Source organism: Sus scrofa, chromosome 4, assembly GCF_054392235.1.
Source record: "Sus scrofa isolate SSC_HxYL_T2T_F1_AM1 chromosome 4, Sscrofa_HxYL_maternal_Yorkshire_Landrace_v2.0, whole genome shotgun sequence".
Taxonomy (NCBI): domain Eukaryota; kingdom Metazoa; phylum Chordata; class Mammalia; order Artiodactyla; family Suidae; genus Sus; species Sus scrofa.
The window spans coordinates 124,324,716-124,350,165 of record NC_139386.1 but is presented as its reverse complement, the minus strand read 5'-3'; the positions used below and the strand labels follow the sequence as shown (position 1 = coordinate 124,350,165).

At 40.5% G+C, this 25,450-nt stretch overlaps 2 protein-coding genes across 19 annotated transcripts in view; one reads left to right on the top strand and one right to left on the bottom strand.

The window, feature by feature from the left end:
- The window catches only part of PLPPR5 (phospholipid phosphatase related 5), a 120,961-nt gene that overhangs the window by 16,019 nt on the left and 79,492 nt on the right, over positions 1–25,450 (bottom strand). For 3 of the 6 annotated variants that reach the window (XM_085020651.1, XM_085020649.1, NM_001245001.1), the window contains 2 exon segments: positions 23,341–23,517; positions 8,512–8,631 (listed from right to left, as the gene is read on the bottom strand). In XM_085020651.1, the coding sequence (XP_084876777.1) occupies positions 8,512–8,631; positions 23,341–23,517 (297 nt within the window). 6 annotated transcript variants of the gene reach the window in all.
- Positions 1–25,450, top strand: part of SNX7 (sorting nexin 7) — a 306,908-nt gene that overhangs the window by 207,018 nt on the left and 74,440 nt on the right. For 3 of the 13 annotated variants that reach the window (XM_085023883.1, XM_085023878.1, XM_013997355.3), the window contains one exon: positions 10,431–10,942. The exons of 6 other annotated variants lie outside the window; for them this stretch is intronic. In XM_085023883.1, coding sequence (XP_084880009.1) covers positions 10,431–10,445 — 15 coding nt within the window. In that variant the 3' untranslated portion in view covers positions 10,446–10,942. Of the gene's footprint in view, positions 1–4,861; positions 6,365–7,389; positions 8,638–10,430; positions 10,943–15,177; positions 16,544–25,450 lie in introns of those variants that run through there. 4 more of the 13 variants (XR_014844668.1, XR_014844667.1, XR_014844669.1 and 1 more) reach the window with 3 other exon arrangements.

The window sequence follows — 25,450 nt, the reverse complement described above, 5'->3', positions numbered from 1 at the left end:
CATAAACCTAAGAAAAAATAATGTCTAGGCCTAGATGGGAAAAAAAAATTTTTTTCTCAAAAAGCATTTCCTATACGTGGCTCTATCCACTAAGTTCGTTCTCTCATCTCAAATTAGTTGGCCGTAAGTAGCTATAGCGGCCTGTTTTGTTAATAATAGAATTATTTAGATATCGCCTCCTCTTGGATTATTGGAAATATTCCATTTTCTATCAAATTCCATCCAAGTTTATTTGTTTTTAAATATTTTTGTTTCCTTGCCAGATTGTGCCCCTTTTCTTAGATTTACTGTTCAATATCAGTTAAAATGGATAATGCTTGTGCATGCACTATTTGCATATGCTTACCTCTGCAAATCTGAATGGCAGCTTTCTGCCTTAGAACCCAGAACAAGTAGGGGGCAAGAGAGAGGGGGAGGAACAAAAGCTCTCCGTGCTATGCTGCTGGGATGAATGCAGCTTGACCCAGAAGCATCCTGGAAGGACATCAGTATAATCCTTTTCTGTGAGCTCTGGCCAAGTGACATCTCTGAAGAGTGGCCAGGAAAACGCCATAGATGAAAGGTCAGCATGTTTCTCAAGGTGAGTGCGGTGGATGGATAGTTTTCTTAGCAACACCCTGGCCAGCAGTTAGTCCTTTTTCACTGTAAATCAATCACTGGCATAGACAGATGTCCCCTGCAGAGACTGCATGCTTATGTTCCCCCAAATTCTTCTGCTGAAACCTAATCCCCAGTGTAATGGTGTGAGGACATGGGGCTTTTAGGAGATGTTTGGGACATGAGGGCAGGGACTTCATGAAGGGGATACGTGTTCTTACAAAGAGATGCTGGAGAGTGCCCTCACCCTTTCTGCCAGGTGAAGACACAGGGAGAAAATGACCGACTATGAACCAGGAAGTGGGCCCTCCCCAGAGACTGAAACCAGGACTGGGATGTGAGGAATACATTTCTGTTGTGCATGAGCCACCTGGGCTAGAGTAGTTTGTTAACAGCAGCCTGAATGGAGTAAGACAACCCCTCCCATCAGCGTCAGCACCCAACCCAAACAAACTTCGCCAAATGATGCCTATCCAGTCCAAAGGGCATAATGTGGCTGTCTGGAGGTCTGGTCCACGTCCTCTTTATATCATTTACCTGGGATTTCTACAGTAGCCTCTCACCCTGGGTTTGGTTTGGTTTGGTTTTGCTTCAGGGTTGCTCTCCTCCCATTTATTCTCCCTTCTGAACATGCCATCGCCTGCCTGCCTTATCCTCCTTAACGGCTGCCCTTTGCCTACAGGCTAAGAACCAATTCCACTGTGTTGCACAAAAGAGCCGTTATGGATTTATATCAAACGAGACAGAGAATATACTCTTCCATACACTTTTTTGCACTTGCATTTGCTCTCTGATAATCTGCCTATTCCTGAAAGGGGCCTGTTTTTCAATTAGGTTCTTTTACATATTCCAGGCATCGATCTACTGGCAAGTGTGTCATTTATGTCTTACATTTTGTGACTGGACTTTTTAAACAGTTTTTTTTTTTTCTTTGCTTTTTAGGGCCGTACCTGCAACATATGGAGGTTCCCAGGCTAGGGGTCAAATCGGAGCTACAGCTGCTGGCCTACGCCACAGGCACAGCAATGCAGGTTCTGAGCCACGTCTGCGACCTACACCACAGCTCACGGCAATAGTGCCAGATCCTTAACCTACTTATTGAGGCCAGGGATCGAACCCGCAACCTCATGGTTCCTAGTCAGATTTGTTTCTGCTGCGCCATGATGGGAACTCCTTTTGAAACAGTTTTAAACTACTCTTGATAACTTTTATTTTTTAAAATGCTTGAACCTAATTTTTTATAGTTAGCAATGCAAGAATGAAACCATAATATTGAGTCCTTCCTTTATAAGCTCTGCAGCTTATCATACCTTGACAGTTTTATTGGTATTATCTAAGATTTCCATCTCGTCATCGCTATATTAATTTCTTTTGTTACATATATTATCTTTAAATAAATTTTATAAATAGTAATTTGTTACTGTATTTACCATAGTCAGCTCTAATTAAGTCTGTATATAAATGGTTACTATCTTTCCTGCCAATGCATTTGTATTATGACTTTTCTCAATTTGAGAGCTCTAGATACTGGTGTTTGGATGAGTTAACTGATAAACATCTTATGGTAACTTTTATGAGTAAGTTCCTGAATCCTTACACATATGGTATTTTATATGGTTATCTTAACATTTAAATGACCTTTTGGTGGGGCATAGAAGTCTAAGTCACAAACTTTTTCACTGAAAACTCAGGAAGACATTCTTCCATGCTGTTCTGGCATCTAATGCTACAGAGGGAAAGTCCGAGGCTAGCGTGCTATTAGTCCTGGGTGATGGATTAATTTGGGGTCTACTAGTTTTCCCTAGGTACACTGTATTACAACCTCAGAAGCTCAGCTGGCTTCCAGTAACAGGTGTATATTTTTCCCTCAGACCACACGTTGGCGGTCAAGTTCTATGGGTCTGCTCCGGGTTAAGGGTGGGGGTTGCTCTGCTTCCCGTGACACCCCCCTCTCCCACCCCCCGTTCTGGGACCCAGGCTGACAGAGCAACCTCCACCCGGAGGCTCAGAGGAACAGGGCTGGCACACGCTCCGGATGGCTCTACGAGTCTCTGGTTGATGGACTACCCTATCAGGTTCCTTCACACGTCCAAAAAAACTGGAGCAGGAAGGATACTCTGCCTAAGGAAGGGGGTAGTTAATACTTGGGAGCAATTTACTACCTGCCACATACTCACACCCTTCTTCCTTCAGTATTGAACTTTGAAAATGCCACTAAGAAATATCTGAATTTTAGTATGTAGTCTATTTTCTATCCTGTTAAACCCTTGTAGCCTAAAGTTTCAGATATTTATCTGGAAGAAGAATGTCCTTAGAGTATTTCTCTGAATATTGCTTTCGCTCCATCTGTCCTCTCTTTAGGGTATACAGTGACTCACCTGCTCGATTTCTGTGCTTTATCCTCCACAGCCGTTGTCTTTAACGTGGATCCATTTTACGGTCTTTGTGCTTCTACTTTCATATGCTGAAACCTGTCCTTAACTGCTCTGACTTCCTCCAGTGTCAGCTTTGTCCTTTATGGGGCCTAGCATCGACAATACGGCCATGACACTGTTTGTTTTCTTCCAGCAGATTCCTAATTGTGCTCCGGTGCCAGCTATCTTTCATCTCTCATGTCACAGATTTTCCTTAATTTCCTTGACAGGGGAAAGGTGCTATCTGTAATAAATTTAGTTACATTTCCTGTAGTTATGTTTTTCCTCACACATTCTGACTCTTAAAATATGCCTTTCGTCCGCATCATGAAATGATTTTAAAGAAGTTAAGCGACTGTCCTGATTATTTACACTTGAACAAGGACATTTAGGTCAGTTTATCTTCCCAAAATGAGCTGGAGAAGATTCATGAAAGATCCCTTCATGAAGGAATTTTTTTGCTCCGATCTTAAGCTGAAGAGCTGGAAGAGGTAGGGTTTTTTTGGTTTGTTTTTTGTTTTGGCCTTTTCTAGGGCTGCTCCCACGGCATATGGAGGTTCCCAGGCTAGGGGTCGAATTGGAGCTGTAGCCACCAGCCTACGCCAGAGCCACAGCAATGCAGAATCCGAGCCGTGTCTGCGACCTACACCACAGCTCACAGGCAACGCCGGATCCTTAACCCACTGAGCGAGGCCTGGGATCGAACCCACAACCTCATGGTTCCTAGTCGGATTCGTTAACCACTGCGCCACGACGGGAACTCCCAGGGAAGGTGTAGTTTTATAACAGCACTGTGATGACTTACCAGCCTGAGTGGAGAGGAAGAAGCTGAGACCATGGACAGTTCCAGGAAAATCCACTGGAACCTGTCGAGGTTCATTCCTATGGTTATTGAAATATCAGCACTGTTACTCTGTTCAGCTTAATCTCTACTGCAGGAAGATGGTGTAGTCCTTAAAGGCAGCTCTTTTATGTTTATTTTTTAAAATTTAATTTTATTTATTTATTTTGTTTTTTAGGGCCACACCCATGGCATATGGAAATTCCCAGGCTAGGGGTGGAATTGGAGCTACAGCTGCAGGCCTACACCACAGTCCCAGCCATACAGCATCCAAGCTGCATCTAGGACCTACACCACAGCTCACGGCAACACGAGATCCTTCACCCACTGAGACCAGGGATCGAACCTACGTCCTCATGGATGCTAATCAGGTTCCTTACCACTGAGCCACAATGGGAACTCCTATTTTTAATTTTTTTGAATGAAGGTAAATCCCCATCCCATTTTACAGTGCCCATTCAGTTTAGGAAAGAATTCCTTCATCTAGAATGTTCCTATATTCCTGAGAAGCCTGGTGAGAGGAAAGCTTCTGACCTGAAGGCTTCCTTAGGGTGTTGGTTTGCCGATGTGCTAACCTTGCTTCAACATGGCATTGGCCCAAGATGCTGAATTATGCTCTAAACAGAAGAGGTTCCTCATTCTCTTAGAGGCTGCTCTTATTTCTTGTCCTCACTCTGAAATTTGGGGGGGATTACTGGGATCATATAAGATTTTAGCCACTTCTGCAGCACTGAACCTCTTTATAAGAAAAGAAAAAATTTAATTGTTCTGTGGTGATATCCTTCAAACTGGATCTACTTATAATATATCTAGTAGAAATGCCTACAATTTTACTGAGTTTTCACTCTCAGTGACACAACTGTTATGATATTAATTCCTACTTTGCTCTTGCTGACATAAGAGATTAAAGCTAGTGAATATATAAATGTTTCCATCCTCATTTCCTAAAAGGAGAGGCAGACTTTTGTTTCTTGACTCCCCAGAGTAATTAAGTGTCTTTGTGCTTCAGCCAGCACCACTGAGGCGTCTGGGATGCATGGGCCCGTGAAGGCAGGAGCCAGAGAAGGAGGCAATTGAAAGGGCAGGGTGGTACAACTGAAGAAGACAGTCGGCTCCCTGGGGTCTTTGGTGGCTGGGACTTTGTGGATCCTGCAAATGCGATCATAGCTGCTGTCAGGGCCCCAGGACAGACAGGGCCTGAAGTGGAGGTGACTGCAGGCATGCCAAGGGCGGCTGGACCTGGGCATGAGGCCCGAGGCATGGGGGCTACAACCAAGGTCTCCGTGCCCGCTTTGGCAGAGGAAAACAAACCAAACACTCTCAGAAGGTTTGTGTGAATCCTAAGGAAGGGGCGTAGGAATTTATATTATTCTGGGAGAATTTTTCAAGGGACTTTTTGGTCCATCTGAACAAATTGATGGTGAATTTGAGGAAGCATAGCCAGGACCTCCTTAGGGAGCAGCTGAAGAAAACCAAGTACCTTAAAAACATTATAATTATTTTAGCTCCACAGTTGTTCATGAATATATACCTCGTTATAGGAATAAAAGAGAAGAGGAGGAAGGGAGGAAAAGGAAGAAGAGAGAGGGAGAGAATCAGGGCGGCTGCTTTCAGATTGGTGCGTGTAGACAGTACCCCCGGCCTCCTTCACTCTCTCATTTAGGGGCTCTTTTCTGTCCAATTAGAGAGAAATATCTTGTGTGGTACTTGGCATAACTGGCTTCATCACACATAGACATGTTTTATATACGTGTCAACTTTAAAAAACTTACAGTATATTGGAAAACTTTCCACATCTTGATTTAGCTCATCCACTTGAACTGTTGAATAGTAATACTTACAACTGGCAATGACTAAGGGCTTCCTGGGTGCAGATACTGTTCTAAGTGCTTGACTGTTCGCTTACTGAACTCTCTTATCATTCTATGAATCATTCTATGAAGGAGGAAACTGAGTCACAGAGCATTGAAGTAAACTGTTGAAGGTCCAACTTGTCCCAAATTGCCAGCCAGTCTACCTCTGGAACCTGTAACAGGAATGCCACCCTACAAGGTGCTGGATTCCTTGGCAGGAATGCATCACAACCCATTTAATCATTCACTCCGGACACACAAGGAGACCTTTCATGATCTGACACTACAAACAGCTGTAATAAAGTTACTGGTAACTTAAATAGGCAGTGGCCATTGAGACATGATGGGCTTATTTCCAAGATAATTCTTTTCATAAAATCAAATGTAATGAATGTTCAGATTTACTTGGCTTTCAGAAAAAGCATGACTTTTCCTCATGAACTATGGTAATTAGCTATATGACAAACTCCCTATAATTAAGGGATAAATTGCTGGCATTTTATAAGCAAGAACACTTGCATACTGTAATTACTCTGTAGCTTATAGTTTATCAGACATGTACTTTCAACATAGGAGGTTCTATAAGTACGTGGCTTCTAAAAGAAACCCTTTGTCTTCTCCACACAAAACTGACAACCAGAAAATGACAGCTTGGCATAGCAATACTAAAACAAGAGGCCATGCCCAGACCGGGTCCCCTTTCTCTCCTCAGAGGGCCAGATGAAGGATCTAAAGTCACTCTCCAACTGTTAATTATTATTATTAATAATAATAATTATTATTGTTAGGGCTACACCCATGGCATATGGTAGTTCTCAGGCTAGGGGTCGAATCTGAGCTGCAGCGGCCACCCTATGCCACAGCCACAGCAACACCAGATCCGACTAGGGCCAGGGATTGAACCTGTGTCCTCTTGGATACTAGTCAGGTTCTTATGCCACTGAGCCACAACGGGAACTCCTCCAACTCTCAATTACTAAGATTAAACTACTAGGGAGCATTTTGCATTCACTTGTTTCCCATTGTGACCAATGATGAAAAGCAATATGTTCACTTCAAATATTCCTTATCTCAAAGAAATGAGAACGCTTTGTTTTTGTGGGCATCCTGAAATGCTGGCCTCTCTTTCTGGCTGATGAGCACATACACATGCCCCCTCAGCAGCAGAGCTCCAAGGAGAAGCCTGGGACGCATGCCCAGTACCTGGACGCATGGTCTAAGGGTGCGGGGAGCAGACCGTGCCCTGTGCGGACCGCCTTCTGCCAGAAGATGGGGAGGACGAGTGGAGGGCAAGTCGGAGCTCAGTGGGGTGAGGGCAGTGTGCTAGGTGAGTAAAGGGGAGAATCCAGTCAGATTCCAAGCATCTTTACTGCCTAAATACCAGGGGCGAAACAGAGCACGTCAACTGCCACAAACAGAAAAATTGATGAAAGACATCATCACATACTGATGTCTTGCAATCTGCAATTTCTAATGGAATATTTTTCACTGCGTTCCCATCACGGCTCAGCAGAAATGGATGTGACTAGTATCCTTGAGGACACAGGTTCTATCCCTGGCCTCAATCAGTGAGTTAAGGATCGGTGTTGCCTGAGCTGTGGTGTAGGTCACAGATGTGGCTTGGATCCTGCATTGCTGTGGCTGTTGCGTGGGCCTGTAGCTGCAGGTCTGATGTGACCCCTAGCCTGGGACCCTCCATATGCCGCAGGTATGGCCCTAAAAAGACAAAAAAAAAAAAAAAAAAAAAAGTATTTTTCCTTTCACCTTCTGATAGCTAAAAAGTCACTGCAACTAAAAATGAATGAGCATAAAATCAGGAACAAAAATGTTCTCATCACTTAATATAGAGAATGAAGTAACAGTATATAAGAATCTTTGGCAATGTTAGTAGGCCACCAAAGAAGTTATATAGGAAGCTATATTAAATATCCTCTGATACATGGAAAAGAGCATGAAAAAGAATATGCATAATCCAATGTATTAATTACCCTTCACAGATTCACACCATCTAAACCCCCAAATTAGCATGTAACTGAACTCTTCATCTAAGATACTGATCAAAATCTGCACGTGGACAGGGCTGAGGAGCATCCACTAGTAATTCTCCGAGCAGTCATTTAACCAGTTACAAATATCATTTAAGAAATATTACTCTCTCTAGTTCACAGAAGTCTCCAAAAAAGTTATTGCTGTGTACCTGGCTTCTCTGTTCATTCCATGGTCAAGGAGGCTTTGACCTGCCATTCAAAGTGCTCCATAGCCTGGCTCTGTTCAGCCCAATCTGACTCTCAGTAGCTCCCTGATTAGGAGAGCACAACAGGTGTCTCCCTGCTGCCAGAACTTTATACACTGAGGTTCAACAGATATTTACTGAGTCCTAATTACATGCCACTTGTTAGACCAAGAGGTTTCTCTTTATAGACATGAAGCATGGAAGAAATGGAATACATGTTTTGAAAAAAATGCATATATTCTCAAGTAGAACTGTCTTATGATGTTGCCTCACATGAGACCAGTGCACAGTGTTCCTTATCTTGAAGCTACGGCAAATTACAGAACATATTCCACGTACAGGCACTCAGCTTTCGGCATGAGAGTCAAAGAAATATTTTCCATGTGATAGGCATTGTTCTAAGATGATGTCTTCGGTAGGGACTAAATTCTTGCTAAATACCACATTAGATTCTGAGCTTATTTCAGTAAATCAGAAGTGACTGTGCAGGAACTCTCACAGTAATTCTTCATTTGCTCTAGATAACAATCTCATTGTAGAATTTAAATTCTGAATCACCTGTACAGATGTTACCTTTTCCAAAGGACTTTCTACTCGAGGAATGCTGATCATAGGCATCTGTGCCAGGTTATCCGTGTGTATATGCTCATTTTCTGGTTGTCTTCCTTTGAAATTATTTACCACACACACGACCTAAAATTTTAGGGAAAAAAAAATACAGTTAAAGCAAAACCATACTCTCAATAACTAAGACCCCTCAGAATAGGCCAATGAAAACATTCCACGTCTATAACTTTCCATGTAGATTTATCTTGTGTAGATTGTAATAGTTATTCCACTGCAAGTATGTTCAAGAATATTCATCGATTAATAGGTAGCTCAGTTAATAATGACAATTTTATTATTCTGAAATTTTCATTAAATTAGGTTGTAGTCAGTGCTCAACTCAATCTAAAAATAACATCATAACCTTATAAAAATTCACAGCAAGCTAACCTTTCCTTAATGTACCTAACCTACAACTTAATTTAAATGCTAATTATTTCCCATTGCTTCAAGATCATTCCATTCATAATAAACCTTCTACAATTGGCACCTTCTAATTTAGTAGCATCCCTTTAATTAACCCAGTTTATTGTCTATTATTGTATCCCATAAGTACTTGGCATTTCAACAATAGCTTCTTCGGGCTATGACTGAAATAAAAGACCTTCTACATAAAGGAAATTGACCCGTGTTTCAATCAATTATATCCCATAGCTGACAGAATCTGATTGAAAGCAACATTTCTCACAGTCTACTGTGCATAAAGTTCTGCACTGTTAAAAATGCACATTCCTAAGCCCTCCCCTAAAAACTCTGATTTTACAGATGGAAGATGAGGCCTAGGAATTGCCGCTTTTAAAAATAATGCCATAAATGTTTTCTCAGGTCTGTCTCCCAAGGCAACAGAAATAAAAGCAAAAATAAACCAATGGGACCTAATCAAACTGACAAGTTTTTTACACAGTAACGGACACCATAAAAACAAACAAACAAACAAACAAACAAACAAAAAGACAACAGAAAGGGAGAAAATAGTTTTCAATGATGCAACAGACAAGGGCTTAATGTCTAAAATACACAAACAACTTATACAACTCAACAGCAAAACAGCCAACAACCCAATGGAAAAATGGGCAAAAGACCTGAACAGACATTTCTCCAAAGAAGATATACAGATGGCCAATAAGCACATGAAAAAATGCTCAACATCCCTGATTATTAAAGAAATGCAAATCAAAACTGCTGTGAGGTACCACCTCACACCAGTCAGAATGGCCATCAATAAGTCCACAAATAACAAATGCTGGAGAGGATGTGGAGAAAAGGGAACCCTCCTGCACTGTAGGTAGAAATGTAAATTGGTACAACCACCAGGGAAAACAGTATGGAGGTACCTTAGAAAACTATCCATGGGACTACCGTATGATCAGCAATCCCACTCTTGGGCATATATCCGGCCAAAACTTCCCTTGAAAAATACACATGCACCTGCATGTTCATTGCAGCACTATTCACAATAGCTAAGACATGGAAACAACCTAAATGTCCATCGACAGATGATTGGATTAAGAAGATGTGGTGTATATATACACAATAGAATATTACTCAGCCCTAAAAAATAAAATAATGCCATTTGCAGCAACATGGATGCAACTAGAGATCCTCATATTAAGTGAAGTCAGTCAGAAAAATACCATATGATATCATTTAAAAGTGGACTCTAAAGTGTGGCACAAATGAACCTATCTACAGAACAGAAACAGACTCACAGACATAGAGAACAGACTTGTAGTTGCCAAGGGGGAGGGAGAGAGAATGGAATGGACTGGGAGTTGGGGGTTGGTGGATGCAAACTGTTACATTTAGAATGGATAAGCAATGAGGTCCGTCTGAAGCAGGAGATCGATGGGTCCCAGGCTGAACTAAACTCTGTTCCCTGTGAACAGGTAACTGCAAGGTAAGAGCTGCATCCTGTTTGGATAAAAGATAGAGACCATCTATTTCCCATCCTTGAGGTCAAGGAGACCTCCGGAACTGGAACTACGCACTGGCAGACAGGTGCCTCAGGGGTCAGAGAAAGGAGAGGCACCAGACCATAGTACGTCTGTCAACCTCCCAGAGACCCTTGTGCTGGAATCCATCCTGGCTAAAAGGTGCGCGTGCACACAGGGGAGGCCCTGAGTCCGGACAAAGCCAGATGAAGCAAAACGATTGGCGAGATGAAGCCCAGAAGGACTGCCCCCATACAAGTATTTAAATGACCTCCAAAGCACGTGTTGCTCTCTTCCGCTCTGGCTCTGTCTTTCTCCCTCTCCACGTAGCATCCCCACCCTCAAGCCTGCCTGTGCTCTCTCTGCATGTATCCTCTCCCTCTGATCTCTTATTAAACCTTGCCTGTGCTTTCTTCACACCTATCTTCTCTCTCTTCTCTTTTTAAATAAATACTTATTTGCCTCACTACCCTCAGTCTCTTTGCCGAATTCTTTCTCCAAAGGGACAACGTTCTGGGGAGCTATATCAGTTGGTTAAGGTGCAGCATTCTCACCTGACAGCCACCCAAGAACACTGCTGTACAACATAGGGAACTGTATCCAATCTCTTGTGATAGAACATGATGGAAGATAATATAAGAAGAAGAATGCATATATATGTATGACTGGGTCACTTTGCTGCATAGCAGAAATACAACATTGTAAATAAACTATACTTTAGTAAAAAAAAAAAAAAAAAAAAAAAAAAAAAAGGCATTCCCGAAGCTTCTGATGCAAGTGAATCTAACATTAAGAGTTATCAATAATAACATAGGAAAATCATTTGCTATTATTTGCTTATACTGAACTAGGGAGCCTTCTTTTTCTGAGTTTTATATTCTATTATCAAAACAAAATACAGAAACTTACTTGTCATAACCTATCATTCATTATTTAAAAATGCTTAATATATAACTGCACATGGACATTGTATATTTTTCACAAATCCTCTACTGGAAAGCCTTTTCTTTAGTAGGGCTCATTACTGAGTATTTCCAGAGCCCAATTAGATACTGGTTATTCTCCACTTTTTAAATAAAATTTACAAATCTATGAAATAACACATACCCTGAGATTTTATCGGAGAAAAAAAATATTTCCTTGCAAAATGCCATATACGTATTATCCTCCTACTTCCTTGAATAGTAACAGATGAGAAGCACAGATCAAAGCCTGAAAATGTGACACATTAACCTCATCACTGCCATCAAGATCTTTAAGGGAGAGCAAAGGCTTGGAGATGAAATGATGATCCTGGAAAGGACCAATAGATACCAACTGCCCTAAAGCAGAAGTCAACAAATTTTGTCCATGATGGGCAGAGAGTATATATTTTTGGCTTTGCAGGCATATAATCCCTGCAGCCACTACTCAGCTTTGCTGTGTTGGTGTGACACTTCTAGGAATGGGGATATTAGGGTTCCAGTACAACTTTTTTATTTTATTTTTTAAACAAAAATAAGCAGAAAACCAAATTTTTCCTCTGGGCTATCGTTTACCAATTGATCCCTACCTAGAGCACAAGGGGTATAATCAGGCATTTTAACCGACAACAACATAACAGACAGCAGTTTCACACCCATATCATGAAATACAGACACACACACTCACACGTCCCTTTTCATTAATACGATAAATTAACAGAAAAGCAGCCGATGAAAAAAACTGCTACAAATTCTTCTGAATTAAAAATTGCTGAAATAAATAAGTAGGCACATAGACAAAGAGAAGTCATTAGTTGAAGAAACATTCATCTAGAGTTAATGCGGGCTTCTGAAATTAGTATAATTGCTTTTTATACTATTTTGGTTGGAAAGCTCCAAAAGGTATTATCAGTTATCTCTTTGCCTTAATTGCGGGTCAGGACAACACCAGTGAAGGAGCTAAGAACTCACATGTGAAATATTTAAATGTCTAATCCATTGCAGATACTCATTAAATGGTATCCATTAGCATAATGATTATTCTTCATTACTGTTATTATTTAAATTACAAGGAAGGAAATTACCAAATCTTCCCTAGAATCATCTTCACATATTTAGTAAGGCTTGTCTGGTAACATTCACAAGTATGAAACTGATTTCCTATTAGAAAAATGCTCATAGGAAATAGCAATTGAGCTGGTTTTTGATCCTGAGTCTCTATGTTGTTGGACAGTCTTCTGGTCTCCGTGTTCTCAATTTGAAAGTGAAGAGGTTGCAATGGATTAGCAAGTTAGCTCCATTCCTTTGGTTGACAAAGGTATGCAAACATTCAACAAATGTTCACAATAAAACCCAAGATCTGCCCATCTCCGGACCCTACTTCAAAATCTTTTTCTGGATCCTCTCAGGGCACGGCAACAATGCCTACACCCCAGTTCCCTTAATGCAGCTGCACAGGCTGAAAACGTGGATACCTCTTATATTCAGCCAGTCACACAAGTTGCTCAATTTTCCTTCCTAAAGATTTTGATTTCTTATATCTCCTTTGTTCTCCCTCTGCCACCAACTCCAAAGACTAAGCAAGCCCCGCCACTTGCCTGAATTCCTGCAGGGCTTTCTAAAGTCAGTCTTGGACCCCTCCCATCCATTTCTACAATGACACGAGAATGACTGCTCCCAAATGCAAACTGTGTCATGTCAACTTTCTTAACTCTGCAGCTTAGCTGTCCATCTCTCCTAATGTCTAAACTCTGGCCCACCTTTCAGTTTTTCTCTCTGTTTTCCAAACACCTCCTGTAACCTTTCACGTCCCGTGTTTAGAAAAAGCATCTTCATGCATCTGTGGGCCCCACATCTTACTCATCTGTGTTATCTCATCTCAGCACCACTTCTTCCCTGGCCTTCCCTGACCCCAGGCTGTTTTTCTTTGCTTGCTTACAAGGACCTATAATTCTTTCCATCAAAGCACCCATCTCTATGCAATTATACATCGGATAGCATTAGTATTTTGGTTGATGTGATTCTCTTCCAAGGTTATCAGCGCCATTGAAGCAGACATGCTTTTTTTTCTGATGACTATTTTATTCTCAGTACCACAGTGAATGAAGAAATTAATAAATGAGCATGTATAAAGGCTAAAAATTCTGATGTTCACATATAACTTGCTTTTTAAATTTTTTTTGGTCTTTTTAGGGTTGCACCTACAGCATATGGAGTTTCCCAGGCTAGGGGTTGAATTGGAGCTGTAGCTGCTGGCCTACACCACATCCACAGTAATGCAGGATCCCAGCTGTGTCTGCGACTTACACCACAGCTCACAGCAGTGCCGGATCCTTAACCCAATGAGCAAGTCCAGGGATCAAACCTGCATCTTCATAGATGCTAGTCAGATTCATTTCTGCTGAGCCACGATGGGAACTCTCTCCCATATAACTTTCTTTTGAAACATTCTTCTTTTTCACTAGTGGCTTCAATGAGTATAATTCTACCCTTGCCTCCAAAAATGACATGAATTAAGTCACCACTACACATAGATTTTTGTTTTCTTTTTTCCAGTTAGTAATAATAAATTAATACGATTCATTTGTGATTATTTCACCCCTTCCTTGTGGCAAATAAGACATTACTGTTGTAGGAGGCTAAGTGTGCAGGCTTTGGAGTCAAAAAGGTCTGGGACTTAATTCTGGGCTCTTTTATTTGATAACTTTGTAAGCTTGAGCAAGTTACTTAATATAACTAGATCTGTTTTTCTTATGTGTAAAATGAGGACAAATAATGGCTACATCTCAACATGCTGTTATGGGGACTGAGTTAATGTAGCAAAGAAAATTCAACTTATTTTGATGGTGATGATGATACTACATATGGCAACCTGACACGCTCTTGCTTTGGCTCAGTAAACTTGAACTATTATATCTGGCACTAATATGCGTCTTCCTTGTAAGTGCTCTGAGGCATACATTTTCATAAAATAGTATCAGTCAATCTACAACTACTGTTCAACCAAAATTTGCTTAGTATTTTTCTCAGCAGGAGGATCGTGTTCTCCGACATTGAAGAAAATGGACATAAGAGTGATAAATTTAGTATAGAAGGTAATTTCTTGTTAGATTGTAACAGGACAGACTTCAAGGGCAGCGGAAATTCAGGAAAAAATGGGAGAATCAGGTCATCAGAGACACTTCCTGGGGAAGTTGGGATTTGTCTGAGAAAAGTCTCAAGTGCATAAAGAATTTTAATATAGTCGTCAAAGGTGAAGACCATGCTATCCAGAGCCTTCTCTGTATCACACACTCGACTCCCCTTATTACACCTGTGATTTCACTTAATCCTCCAAAGATCGGTAAGAAGTAGATATAACAGTTCATTCATCATTCAACCAAAGTTCCTCCTTTTTAGCAGGACTGGGTACTGGGAAAACACAGGGATGAAAACAAATAAACACCTTCTCTGTGAGCAGTTTGATGGCAAAAAAATAAAAATAAATCACATGTGGTATATTAAAAGTAGAACCATACAGTGGAGAAAAGTGAAGAAGAAATGAGGAAAGGGGTCCTTGGGGGAGGGGTAATCCCTTTAAATACAGTTCAGGGGAAGCCTCACATTTTAGGAAGATGAGTTGCTAAGTGACTTGTTCATTGTCACACACCCAGTCAGTGGCAAAAAAAATAAAGAGGGAAAAGCTGGATTCAACCTAGGTTTTTCTGATGCCCACATCTGTTTTTCTCTCTAAAATACAGAGGAGCAGGCATTTCAGGCCAGACAACATGCAGGCTAGACAGAGCCTGGTTGTGGGAGAGCAAGACAACTGACTGGATTCCAAGCACAGGATTTCCAGCCTGAAGGGGGTGACATGAACTTGGCTGGGAAGAGTGCAGGGAAACGGCACAGGATCCCAGAAGTCCAGGGGAAGTGTCTGATTTAACATGAGCAGCAGGAGGGGAGATGGGATTAAGATGGAGGAATAGAGGGAATGGAGCTCAACCTCTCTCCTAAAAACAACAAAATTTACAGCCAAATGCTGAGCAATCTTCAACCAAATGGACCAGAAACTTTCAAAAAGATATCCAACTCCAGAAGACAAAGAGGATGCCACATCAAGAGGTAGGGGGGCGATTACGTGATATAAGCAACCCCATACGTCCTGGGTGGGAAGCCCCATAGACTGGAAAGTAACTGGTTCACAGAAACTCACCTACAGGAGTGAGAGTTCTGAGCCCCACATCAAACCCCCACGTCTGGGGATCTGGCACTGGGAGAAAGAGTGCCTGGAGCATCTGGCATTGAAGGTCAGTGGGGCTTGTGTAGAAGAGCTCCACAGAACTGGGAGAAATGGAGACCCCATTCGTAAAAGGTGTACACAGATTTTCATGTGCACTGGGTCCCAGGGGAAAGCAAAGTCTCCATAGGAATCTGGGTCAGACCTGACTGCAGTTCTTGGAGGACCTCCTGGGCAAACAGGGGTGAATGGGGCTTGTTGTGGGGGAAAGACACTGGAAACAAAGTTCTTGGGAATATTCATCAGCATGCCTTTCTCTGGAGGTGGGCATTTTGGGAAAATCTGGCCCCACCCATCAGTGCTGAGAAGCCCCAGGGCAAACAACAATCCTGGTGGGATCACAGCCCCGCCCCTCAGTAAACAGGCTGTCTAAGGACCCCTCAGGCACACAGGTGCCTCTAATCTCACCCAGAGACAAAGTCCCACCCACCAGAGGGATAGGAATCAGCTTCACCTACCAGTGAGCAGGCACCAGTCCCTCTCATCAAGAAGCCTACAACAAGCCCCCACCCACCCTGTACCAACTTCAGCCACAAGGGGGGCAGATGCCAGAAGTAAGAGAGGCTACAACCCTTTTATCTGTAAAAAGGTCACCACACCAAAAACCTATAAAAATGAAAAGACAGAGAACTATAACTCAGATGAGGGAGAAAGAAAAACCCCCAGAAAAACAGCTAAGTGATCAGGAGATTCTCAGCCTCCAGGAAAAAGACTTTAGTCTGTTGATGCTGAAGATAATGCAAGACATTGGAAATAAACAGGAAGCAAAGATGGATAATTTACAGGAAACACTGAGCAAAGAAATACAAGATATAAAACTTAAGCAAGAAGAGATGCAAAATACAATAACTGAAATAAAAAATTCATTAGAAGCAGCCAACAGCAGAATACAGGAGGCAGAAGAACAAATAAGCGAGGTGGAGGACAGATTAGTGGAAATCATGGATGTGGAACAGAAAAGAGAAAAAAGATTGAAAACAAATGAAGAGAGTCTCAGAGAACTCTGGGACAATGTTAAACATTTGTACCATAGGGGTGCCAGAAGTAGAGAGAGAAAAAGGGACAGAAAAAATATTCAAAGAGATAATAGCCAAAAACTTCCCTAACATGGGAAAGGAACCACTCACTCAAATCCAGGAAGTGCAATGAGTACCACATAAAATAAACCCAAGGAGGAATACCCCGAGACACACATTAATCAAACTGACCAAAATTAAAGCCAAAGAGAAAATATTGAAAGCAGATAGGGAAAAGAAACGAGTAACATACAAGGGAACCCCAATAAGGTTATCGGCAGATTTTTCAGCAGAAATCCTGCAGGCCAGAAGGGAGTGGCATGATATACTTAACATGATGAAAAGAAAAAACCTCCAACCAAGATAACCTTACCCAGCAAGGCTCTCATTCATATTTGAAGGAGAAATCAAAAGCTTCACAGATAAGCAAAAGCTAGGAGAATTCAGCAACACCAAACCAGCTGTACAACAAATACTGAAGGAAGTTCTCTAGGCAGAAAAGAAAATTCTGCAACCAGAAATAAAAATACCACAAATGACAAGGCTCACCAGTAAAGGTATATATACAGTAAAGATCCAAAATCATGCATGCACAGTTATGCCAGCAAAATCAAAAAAAGTGAGAAGAGGAGAGTACGAATGCAGGACAATGGAGATAAACTTACAATTAAGAGATTGACAGCTTAAAACAATCTCATATATATATATATAGAGAGAGAGACACATATAGAAACTTCAGAATAACTGTAAACCAAAAATCTACAAATGATACACAAACAAATAAGAAAAATCAACTCAAATACAATACAAAAGATAGTCATCAAACCACAAGAGGAGAGAACAAGAGAAGAACGAAAGAAAAAAGAGCAACAAAAACAAATCCAAAACAACTAATAATATGGCGATAACATACATATCAATAATTACGTTAAATGTTAATGAACTAAAGGCTCCAACCAAAAGACATAGACTGGCTGAATGGATACGAAAACAAGACCCATATATATGCTGTCTTCAAGAGACCCTCTTCACTTCTAGGGACACATACAAATTGAAAGTGAGAGGATGGAAGAATATATTCCATGCAAATGGGAATCAAAAGAAAGCTGGAATAGCAATACTCGTATCAGACAAAATAGACTTTAAAATGAAGAATATTTTAAGAGACAAGGATGGTCACTACATAATGATCCAAGAGGAAGATATAACAAGTTTAAATATCTATGCACCCAACATAGGTTCACCACAGTATATGAGGAAACTGCTAAAAATCTTAAAAGGACAAATCAACAGTAACACAGTAATAGTGGGGGACTTTAACACCCCACTTACAGCAATGGACAGATCATCCAGACAGAAAATCGATAAGGAAACACAGGCCATGAATGAAGCATTAGACCGGATGGACTTAATAGATATTTATAGGACATTCCATCCAAAAGCAACAGAATACACATTCTTCCCAAGTTCACATGGAACATTCTCTAAGATTGATCACATCCTGGGCTATAAATCAAGCCTCGGTAACTTTAAGAAAATTGAAATCATATCAAGCATCTTTTCCAACCACAATGCTATATGACTGGAAGTCAACAACAAGAAAAAAACTGCAAAAAACCACAGACATGTGGAGACTAAACAACATGCTACTAAACAACCAGTGGATCACTGAGAAAATCAAAGAGGAAATTTAAAAATACCTAGAAACAAATGACAACAAAGATATGACACTCCAAAACCTATGGGATGCAGCAAAAGCCGTTCTAAGAGGGAAGTTTATAGCAATACAAGCCCACCTCAGGAAATAAGAAAAAGCTCAAATAAACAAGCTAACTTCACATCTAAAGCAGCTCAAGAGAGAAGAACAGACAAGACCCAAAGTTAGTAGAAGGAAAGAAATCATAAAGATCAGAGCAGAAATCAATGAAATAGAAACAAAGAAAACCATAGAAAAGAGCAATGAAACGAAAAGCTGGTTCTTTGAAAAGATCAACAAAATTGATAAACCCCTAGCCAGACTTACTAAGAAAAAAAGAGAGAGGATTCAAATAAATAAAATTAGAAATGAAAGAGGAGAAATAACAACGGACATCACAGAAATACAAAGGATCATAGGAGACTACTGTATGCAACTATACGCCAATAAAATGGACAACCTAGAAGAAATGGACAATCTTCCAAGACCAAACCAAGATGAAGTAGAAAAGATGAATGGACCAATCACAAGTACTGAAATTGAAACTGTGACTAAAAAACTTCCAACAAACAAAAGTCCAGGACCAGGTGGCTTCATAGGTGAACTCTATCAAACATTTAGAGAAGAGCTAACACCTATCCTTCTGAAACTATTCCAAAAAATTGCAAAGGAAGTGACACTCCCAAACTCATTCTATGAGGCCACCATCACCCTGATACTAAAACCAGACAAAGATACCACACACAAAAAAAGAAAATTACAGGCCAATTTCACTGATGAACATAGATGCAAAAATCCTCAACAAAATACTAGCAAACTGCATCAAACAATACAGTTAAAAGGATTGTACATCATCACCAAGTGGGATTTATCTCAGGGATGCAAGGATTCTTTGATTTCCACAAATCAATCAGTGTGATACACCACATTAACAAACTGAAGAATAAAAAGCATGTAACCCTCTCAATAGACACAGAAAAAGCCTTTGACAAAATCCAACACCCATTTCTGATAAAAACCCTTCAGAAAGTGGGCATAGAGGGAACCTACCTCAACATAATAAAGGTCATATATGACAAACCCAGAGCTAACATCATTCTCAATGGTGAAAAGCTGAAAGAATTTCTGCTGAGATCAGGAACAAAACAAGGATGTCCGTTCTCACCACTACTATTCAACATCGTTTTGGAAGTCCTAGCCACAGCAACCAGAGAAGTAAAAGAAATCAAAGGAATCCAAATTGGAAAGGAAGAAGTAAAACTATCACTATTTGCAGATGACATGATACTACACCTAGAGAATCCTAAAGACTCTATCTGCCAGAAAACTGTGAGAACTCATCCATGAATTTGGCAAAGTCACAGGATATAAAATTAATACACAGAAATAAACAGCATTTCTGTATACTAACAATGAAAGATCAGAAAGAGTAATTAGGGAAGCAATCCCATTCACCATTGCATCCAAAAGAATAAAAACCTACCTAAAGAGACAAAAGACCTGTACTCTGAAAACTATAAGACACTGATGAAAGAAATCAAAGATGACACAAACAGATGGAAAGACGTGCTCTTGGATCAGAAGAGTCAATATTATCAAAATGACTATACTACCCAAGGCAATCTACAGGTGCAATGCAATCCCCATCAAATTACCAAGGACATTTTTCACAGAACTTGAATAAAATATTTTAAAGTTTGTTTGGAAGCACAAAAGACCCAGAATAGCCAGACATCCTGAGAAAGAAAAATGGAGCTGGAGGAATCAGGCTCCCTCACTTCAGACTATACTACAAAGCAACAGTCATCAAAACCATATGGTACCAGCGCAAAGACAAAGATACAGATCAGTGGAATAGGATAGAAAGCCCAGAATTAAAGCCACACACCTTCAGTCAACTAATCTATGACAAAGAAGGCAAGAATATACAATGGAGAAAAGACAGCCTGTTCAATAAATGGTGCTGGGAAAACTGGACAGCCACATGTAAAAGAATGAACTTAGAACACTCCCTAACGTCATACACAAAAATAAACTCCAAATGGATTAAAGACCTAGATATAGGACCAGACACTCTAAAACTCTTAGAGGAAAACATAGGCCAAACACTCTCCGAAATAAATGACAGCAACATCTTCTCAGATCCACCTCTTAAGAGTAATGACAGTAAAAAAAATAAATAAATGCGACTTAATTAAACGTAAAATTTTCTGCACAGCAAAGGAAACCCTAATCAAAATGAAAAGACAATCCACAGAATGGGAGAACATCTTTGCAAATGAATCAACTGACAAGGGATTAACCTCCAAAATTTATAAACACCTGCTACTGCTCAATACCAAAAAAACAACCCCATCAAAAAATGGGCGAAAGATCTAAACAGGCAATTCTCCAAAGAAGACATGTGGATGGCCAAAAAACACATGAAAAGATGTTCAACATCACTCATTATTAGAGAAATGCAAATCAAAACCACTCTGAGGTACCACCTTACACCAGTCAGAATGAACATCATCCAAAAGTCTACAAACAATAAGTGCTGGAGAGGGTGTGGAGAAAAAGGAACCCTCTTACACTGTTGGTGGGATTGTAAATTGGTGCAACCCCTGTGGAAAGCAGTATGGAGATTCCTCAGAAAACTAAACATAGAACTACCATTTGATCCAGCAATCCCACTCCTGGGCATCTATCCAGAGAAAATCATGACTCAAAAAAACACTTGTACTCTGATGTTCATTGCAGCCCTATTTTCAGTAGCCAACACATGGAAATAACCTAAATATCCATCGACAGAGGAGTGGATCAAGAATATACACAACGGAATATTACTCAGCCATTAAAAGGAACAAAATAATGGCATTTTAAGCAACATGGATGGACCTAGACATTATCATGCTAAGTGAAGTCAGTTAGACAATGAGACACCAACATCAAATGCTTTCACTGACATGTGAAACCTGAAGAAAGGACAGAATGAACTTCTTTGCAGAACAGATACTGACTCATAGATTTTGAAAAATATACGGTTTCCAAAGGAGACAGTTTAGGCGGTGGGGGAATGCACTGGGGGTTTGGGATGGAAATCCTTTAAAACTGGATTGTGATGATCATTGTCCAACTATAAATGTAATAAATTCATTGTGTAATAAATAAATAATAAATTTAAAAAATAACATTAGCAGCGGGAAAGAGCTCTGCCATGTTTATTCTGTTTTGTTATTAGCAATGGATTGTGTTATTGTGTGTATAGAAGCGGAATGGGACAGATTTGGAGGAAGTGAGCAGGGCTAGGAACCTATGGCTCTATTAGAGGTGAGAAGTGTTCATCTCTAAAATGGAGAGGTTATGGTCGGAAGAGCAAAACAATAAGACACGAGAGAAAGATCCTGTTGTGGAAATGACCTGGGACGCGATGAGTCAAAGGCAAATGCTAGACACTGGGCGTGGGGCCTGGGGACACGAAGGCCTTCAACCCACACACAGAGGTTTGGCCGGAGTAGGTTCGTGTGAATTTTATTTTGGAATCCTTTTAGAGATCTGCACATACTGCAAGATCACTGCAAATACCCCAGGATATTGCAAGCCAGAGCTGAAATCACCACTGGAAATAAAAGAGTCTTAGCTGCCCGCATGAGAAACTGGCACAGCTCCCCACCCCCACCCCATCATCCCCAGTGTTTCATCAAGTCCAAACCATTCCACCTCCTCGGCACCCCGGGCGTCCTTCCCCTCTCTCTGTGCCCTCAGAGGCCCAATGTGTCTGTTTTATCTCCCTGGTTCGGCATAACTTGGCTCTTCTCTTCTCACCTGGAGTTTTATTTCCCAGAAAACATTTTCAGTGCACAAATCCGATCACAAAGTAAAAGGGACTGAAAGGAGACAAACTCTCATTGACAGAAATTACTTTGTCATCCACGTGGCCACGCACTGAACTTACATCCCGTTCCGTTTAACCTTTATTAAATCCTTATAATAACCTTTCAAGGAGGCTGTTTATAGCCTCATTTAAAGGGGAAGAAATTGAGGCTAAGTAAATTGCTTAACAGCACAGATTGAGTAGATCAAGAAGCTGGGATTCAGGCAGGCTGGTTTTTTCTTTTCTTTTTTTTTTTCCTTTTCTGTTTCAACTCACTTGGACCCAGGCAAAAGTTCTCAAATCATGGATATTTTTTAAACAAAAGCCCGAGTTATTGTTATAACATGTGAGGTTTTGTAGGATACTCCCCTACGTCCTTTTCCTGTCCCCATCATGACACACACACTGGATGATGGGTACCTTTCCAGGTGCCACATTCTCTCAGACGCATACTGCGCCCTGGAATTCAGGAGGGGCTCCATCCATGCTTATTTTAGGAGACATTTCCTATTGCCCCTGCGTATTGTGTTTGTTGCCCTTTATTCCTTATGCCCCAGGCGAGAGACCCCCCCCCATAAACTTTTCCAGTTTATACGTCCCCTCCTCTTTTTGATGGGTCCCTAATCCCAACAGAGTGGCTCTCTTGAATAAACCTACCTCTATCATAGCCCTTTAGAGAACCCTTTAGAGAACTCTCTGTGCCCATCTTGTCCCACCTGACTTCAACCTATTTGAGGATCTGGACTACGTCTTTTTCATGTATTTATTCCCAGCCCTGAGCATGGTGCCTGGGTTATAGCAGAGCCTCGGTAAATGTTCCTTCTATGAAGAAAGAGAGGGAGGGCTGTTTGGTCACCTTTAAATGTGGAATATTTATTTTTTTCCACCCCTAAACCTGACTACAAAACGAGGGAGGAGGAAGAAATGAATGACTTAAACCACATACTTCCATCTGCTTTAGATAACTAAAGCCTGTGATTCACACCTGTATTGTCCAGCAGGTCATTATACAAGCTAATTCAAAACCAAATTATTTTCAAATAAATTTATACTTACCAGAAATACTGCTATAGATATTCCAACCAGAAAGCCTGCTATCACATCAGACCAATGATTTCGATACTCTGCTACTCTGTTGAGTCCAGTGAGAAAGGCCAAACACATTAAGCCCAGGCACAGAACAGGCTTAGCGAGTCTTGTTCCTTTGGCTTTGATTGTGTTGGTGATATACATCTGAAATACCAAACGAAAAACATGACTTTTCATGAACATATTTTCTTGATATACATCTTATATATGTGTCTGCACACATAAATATGTACACATATACCTGCCTATATAGTTCAAATAATCAACTGTAGCTTACGAATTTTCTGAAGCAAGTTTCTTAAAAGTAGAGTTTAATAGAGTAGCGATGAGTTAATTTTACTTAGCTTATACGGATTAATGCCAGTTCTTACAGAATATTAATCATCTAAGACACTGCGTAGAAACATTCCAAGTGACTTTCTTTATAACTTGCAAAGTACTTATTCTTGTTTTACCTAAATTCACATTTTAGGTGAATACTATTAAAAAGGGGAAAACTGATGAATGAGTAGATTTTATGTTTACATTTTTGTATGCCTCCTGAGAGGAAGCATACTTTTTAAAAATCAGAGTTTGTGAATATAGCTATAAATAAACCAAAACGGAGCCCATTTCCACCAAATAGATATTATTTTGAAAAAAGAATTTAAGGTTCAGTACTGTGCCAAGGTTTGCTTTTATGTTGTTATCTGAAACGGTGAAATAGCTTTAACTAAATTTTATCAACCAGAATTAGGACAACCAAAAAAAAAAAAAATTATGATGGGGGCAATGTGCTGGCTAAAACCAAACCAAAACAATTATTAAATAACTACGTTTTTGGCATCTTCACATATGCTAAAGAAGAACATACATCAGTTGACTGCACAGAATGAAATGTCTTCACATTGTGAGCCACCAGGCTCAGGAAACTCAGTCGTTCCCTCATCTGATTTTTTCTATTGATCAACTGCTCAGATTTAAACGATGTGTGGTTATTTAATGAATCTGTTGACTACAAAGGGTATGTGTCTGTGATTTCCTGCCATTAGTAAAGTGATTATGAAGAAGAGATGGCTTTGACAATACAATCCGTTTTTATGATATTAATGTCAGAATCCGATACTGACAACATAATCAGAAATATAATCAGGCATATAACCACTTGCCTGTTGTCCTCAGTGGAATAAAGAAAAAAATTTGCCTAAGAGATTAAAAACCACAATCAGCACTTAAGGTTTTCATTCACGGCAGCCAGTTTAGAATGCTATGAAATTTGGTAATTATCTTTTCCCTTTCTTTTTTTTTTCTGGGCAGAGTTCGCAGGCCTGTTAGCTGCCAACGCACACTATATGAATATTTAAACAGCCCATGTGATCCAAGGCTTCTATCTAGCCAAGTTCTAGCCCTTTTGCAACCTAACCAGCCCTGATATTCTAGGAAAAAATAAAAGCTGGACTATCTCCGCCTTGGGCCTATGACCTTCAGAGCTATGTCTGCGGGTTCTGAGCCTGAGCTGGGAAGAGCTGAATAGTTTCAGTTAAGGAGAATCAGTACACAAGAGAGGGAAAGAGAAGGGGATGAGAAGGAGAAAACAAGGCTGCTGCCACTGAGAGAAATATGTTAAAAGAGTTTTGCCCACATGAATAACAAGGCAGGACTATCACACCCCTTCAGGTTGCCAGTGATGATGCATCTAATAGAGTAATTCCTTATTTGACTCATGCATATACATGGGGAGTGAAACGTGGGCTGCTCCTGAGATTTTCTTTAACGCAGCCATAGGCTGAGTAATGATGTCTTACCTCTGCATTTCTTCCCATCTGTCAGAACATCCTACCCTTACCAAGACAAAATAAATGCGAAATGATAACTGAATAGTAGGAATATTGCTAATAATCATTAGGCTCTGATTTCATGAGTGATGGCTGTTCAAGACAATGTTCCAGACTTATTGAATCTTCACAATAGTCCTGTTAGTAAGACAGCATCATTACCTTCATTTTATAGATGAAAAAATTGACTCACTGAAGCTTATTATGAAGGATGCACAAGCTGACTGTGAGGGGCGGAGGTGGCGATTTTGAGATAGGAGAGA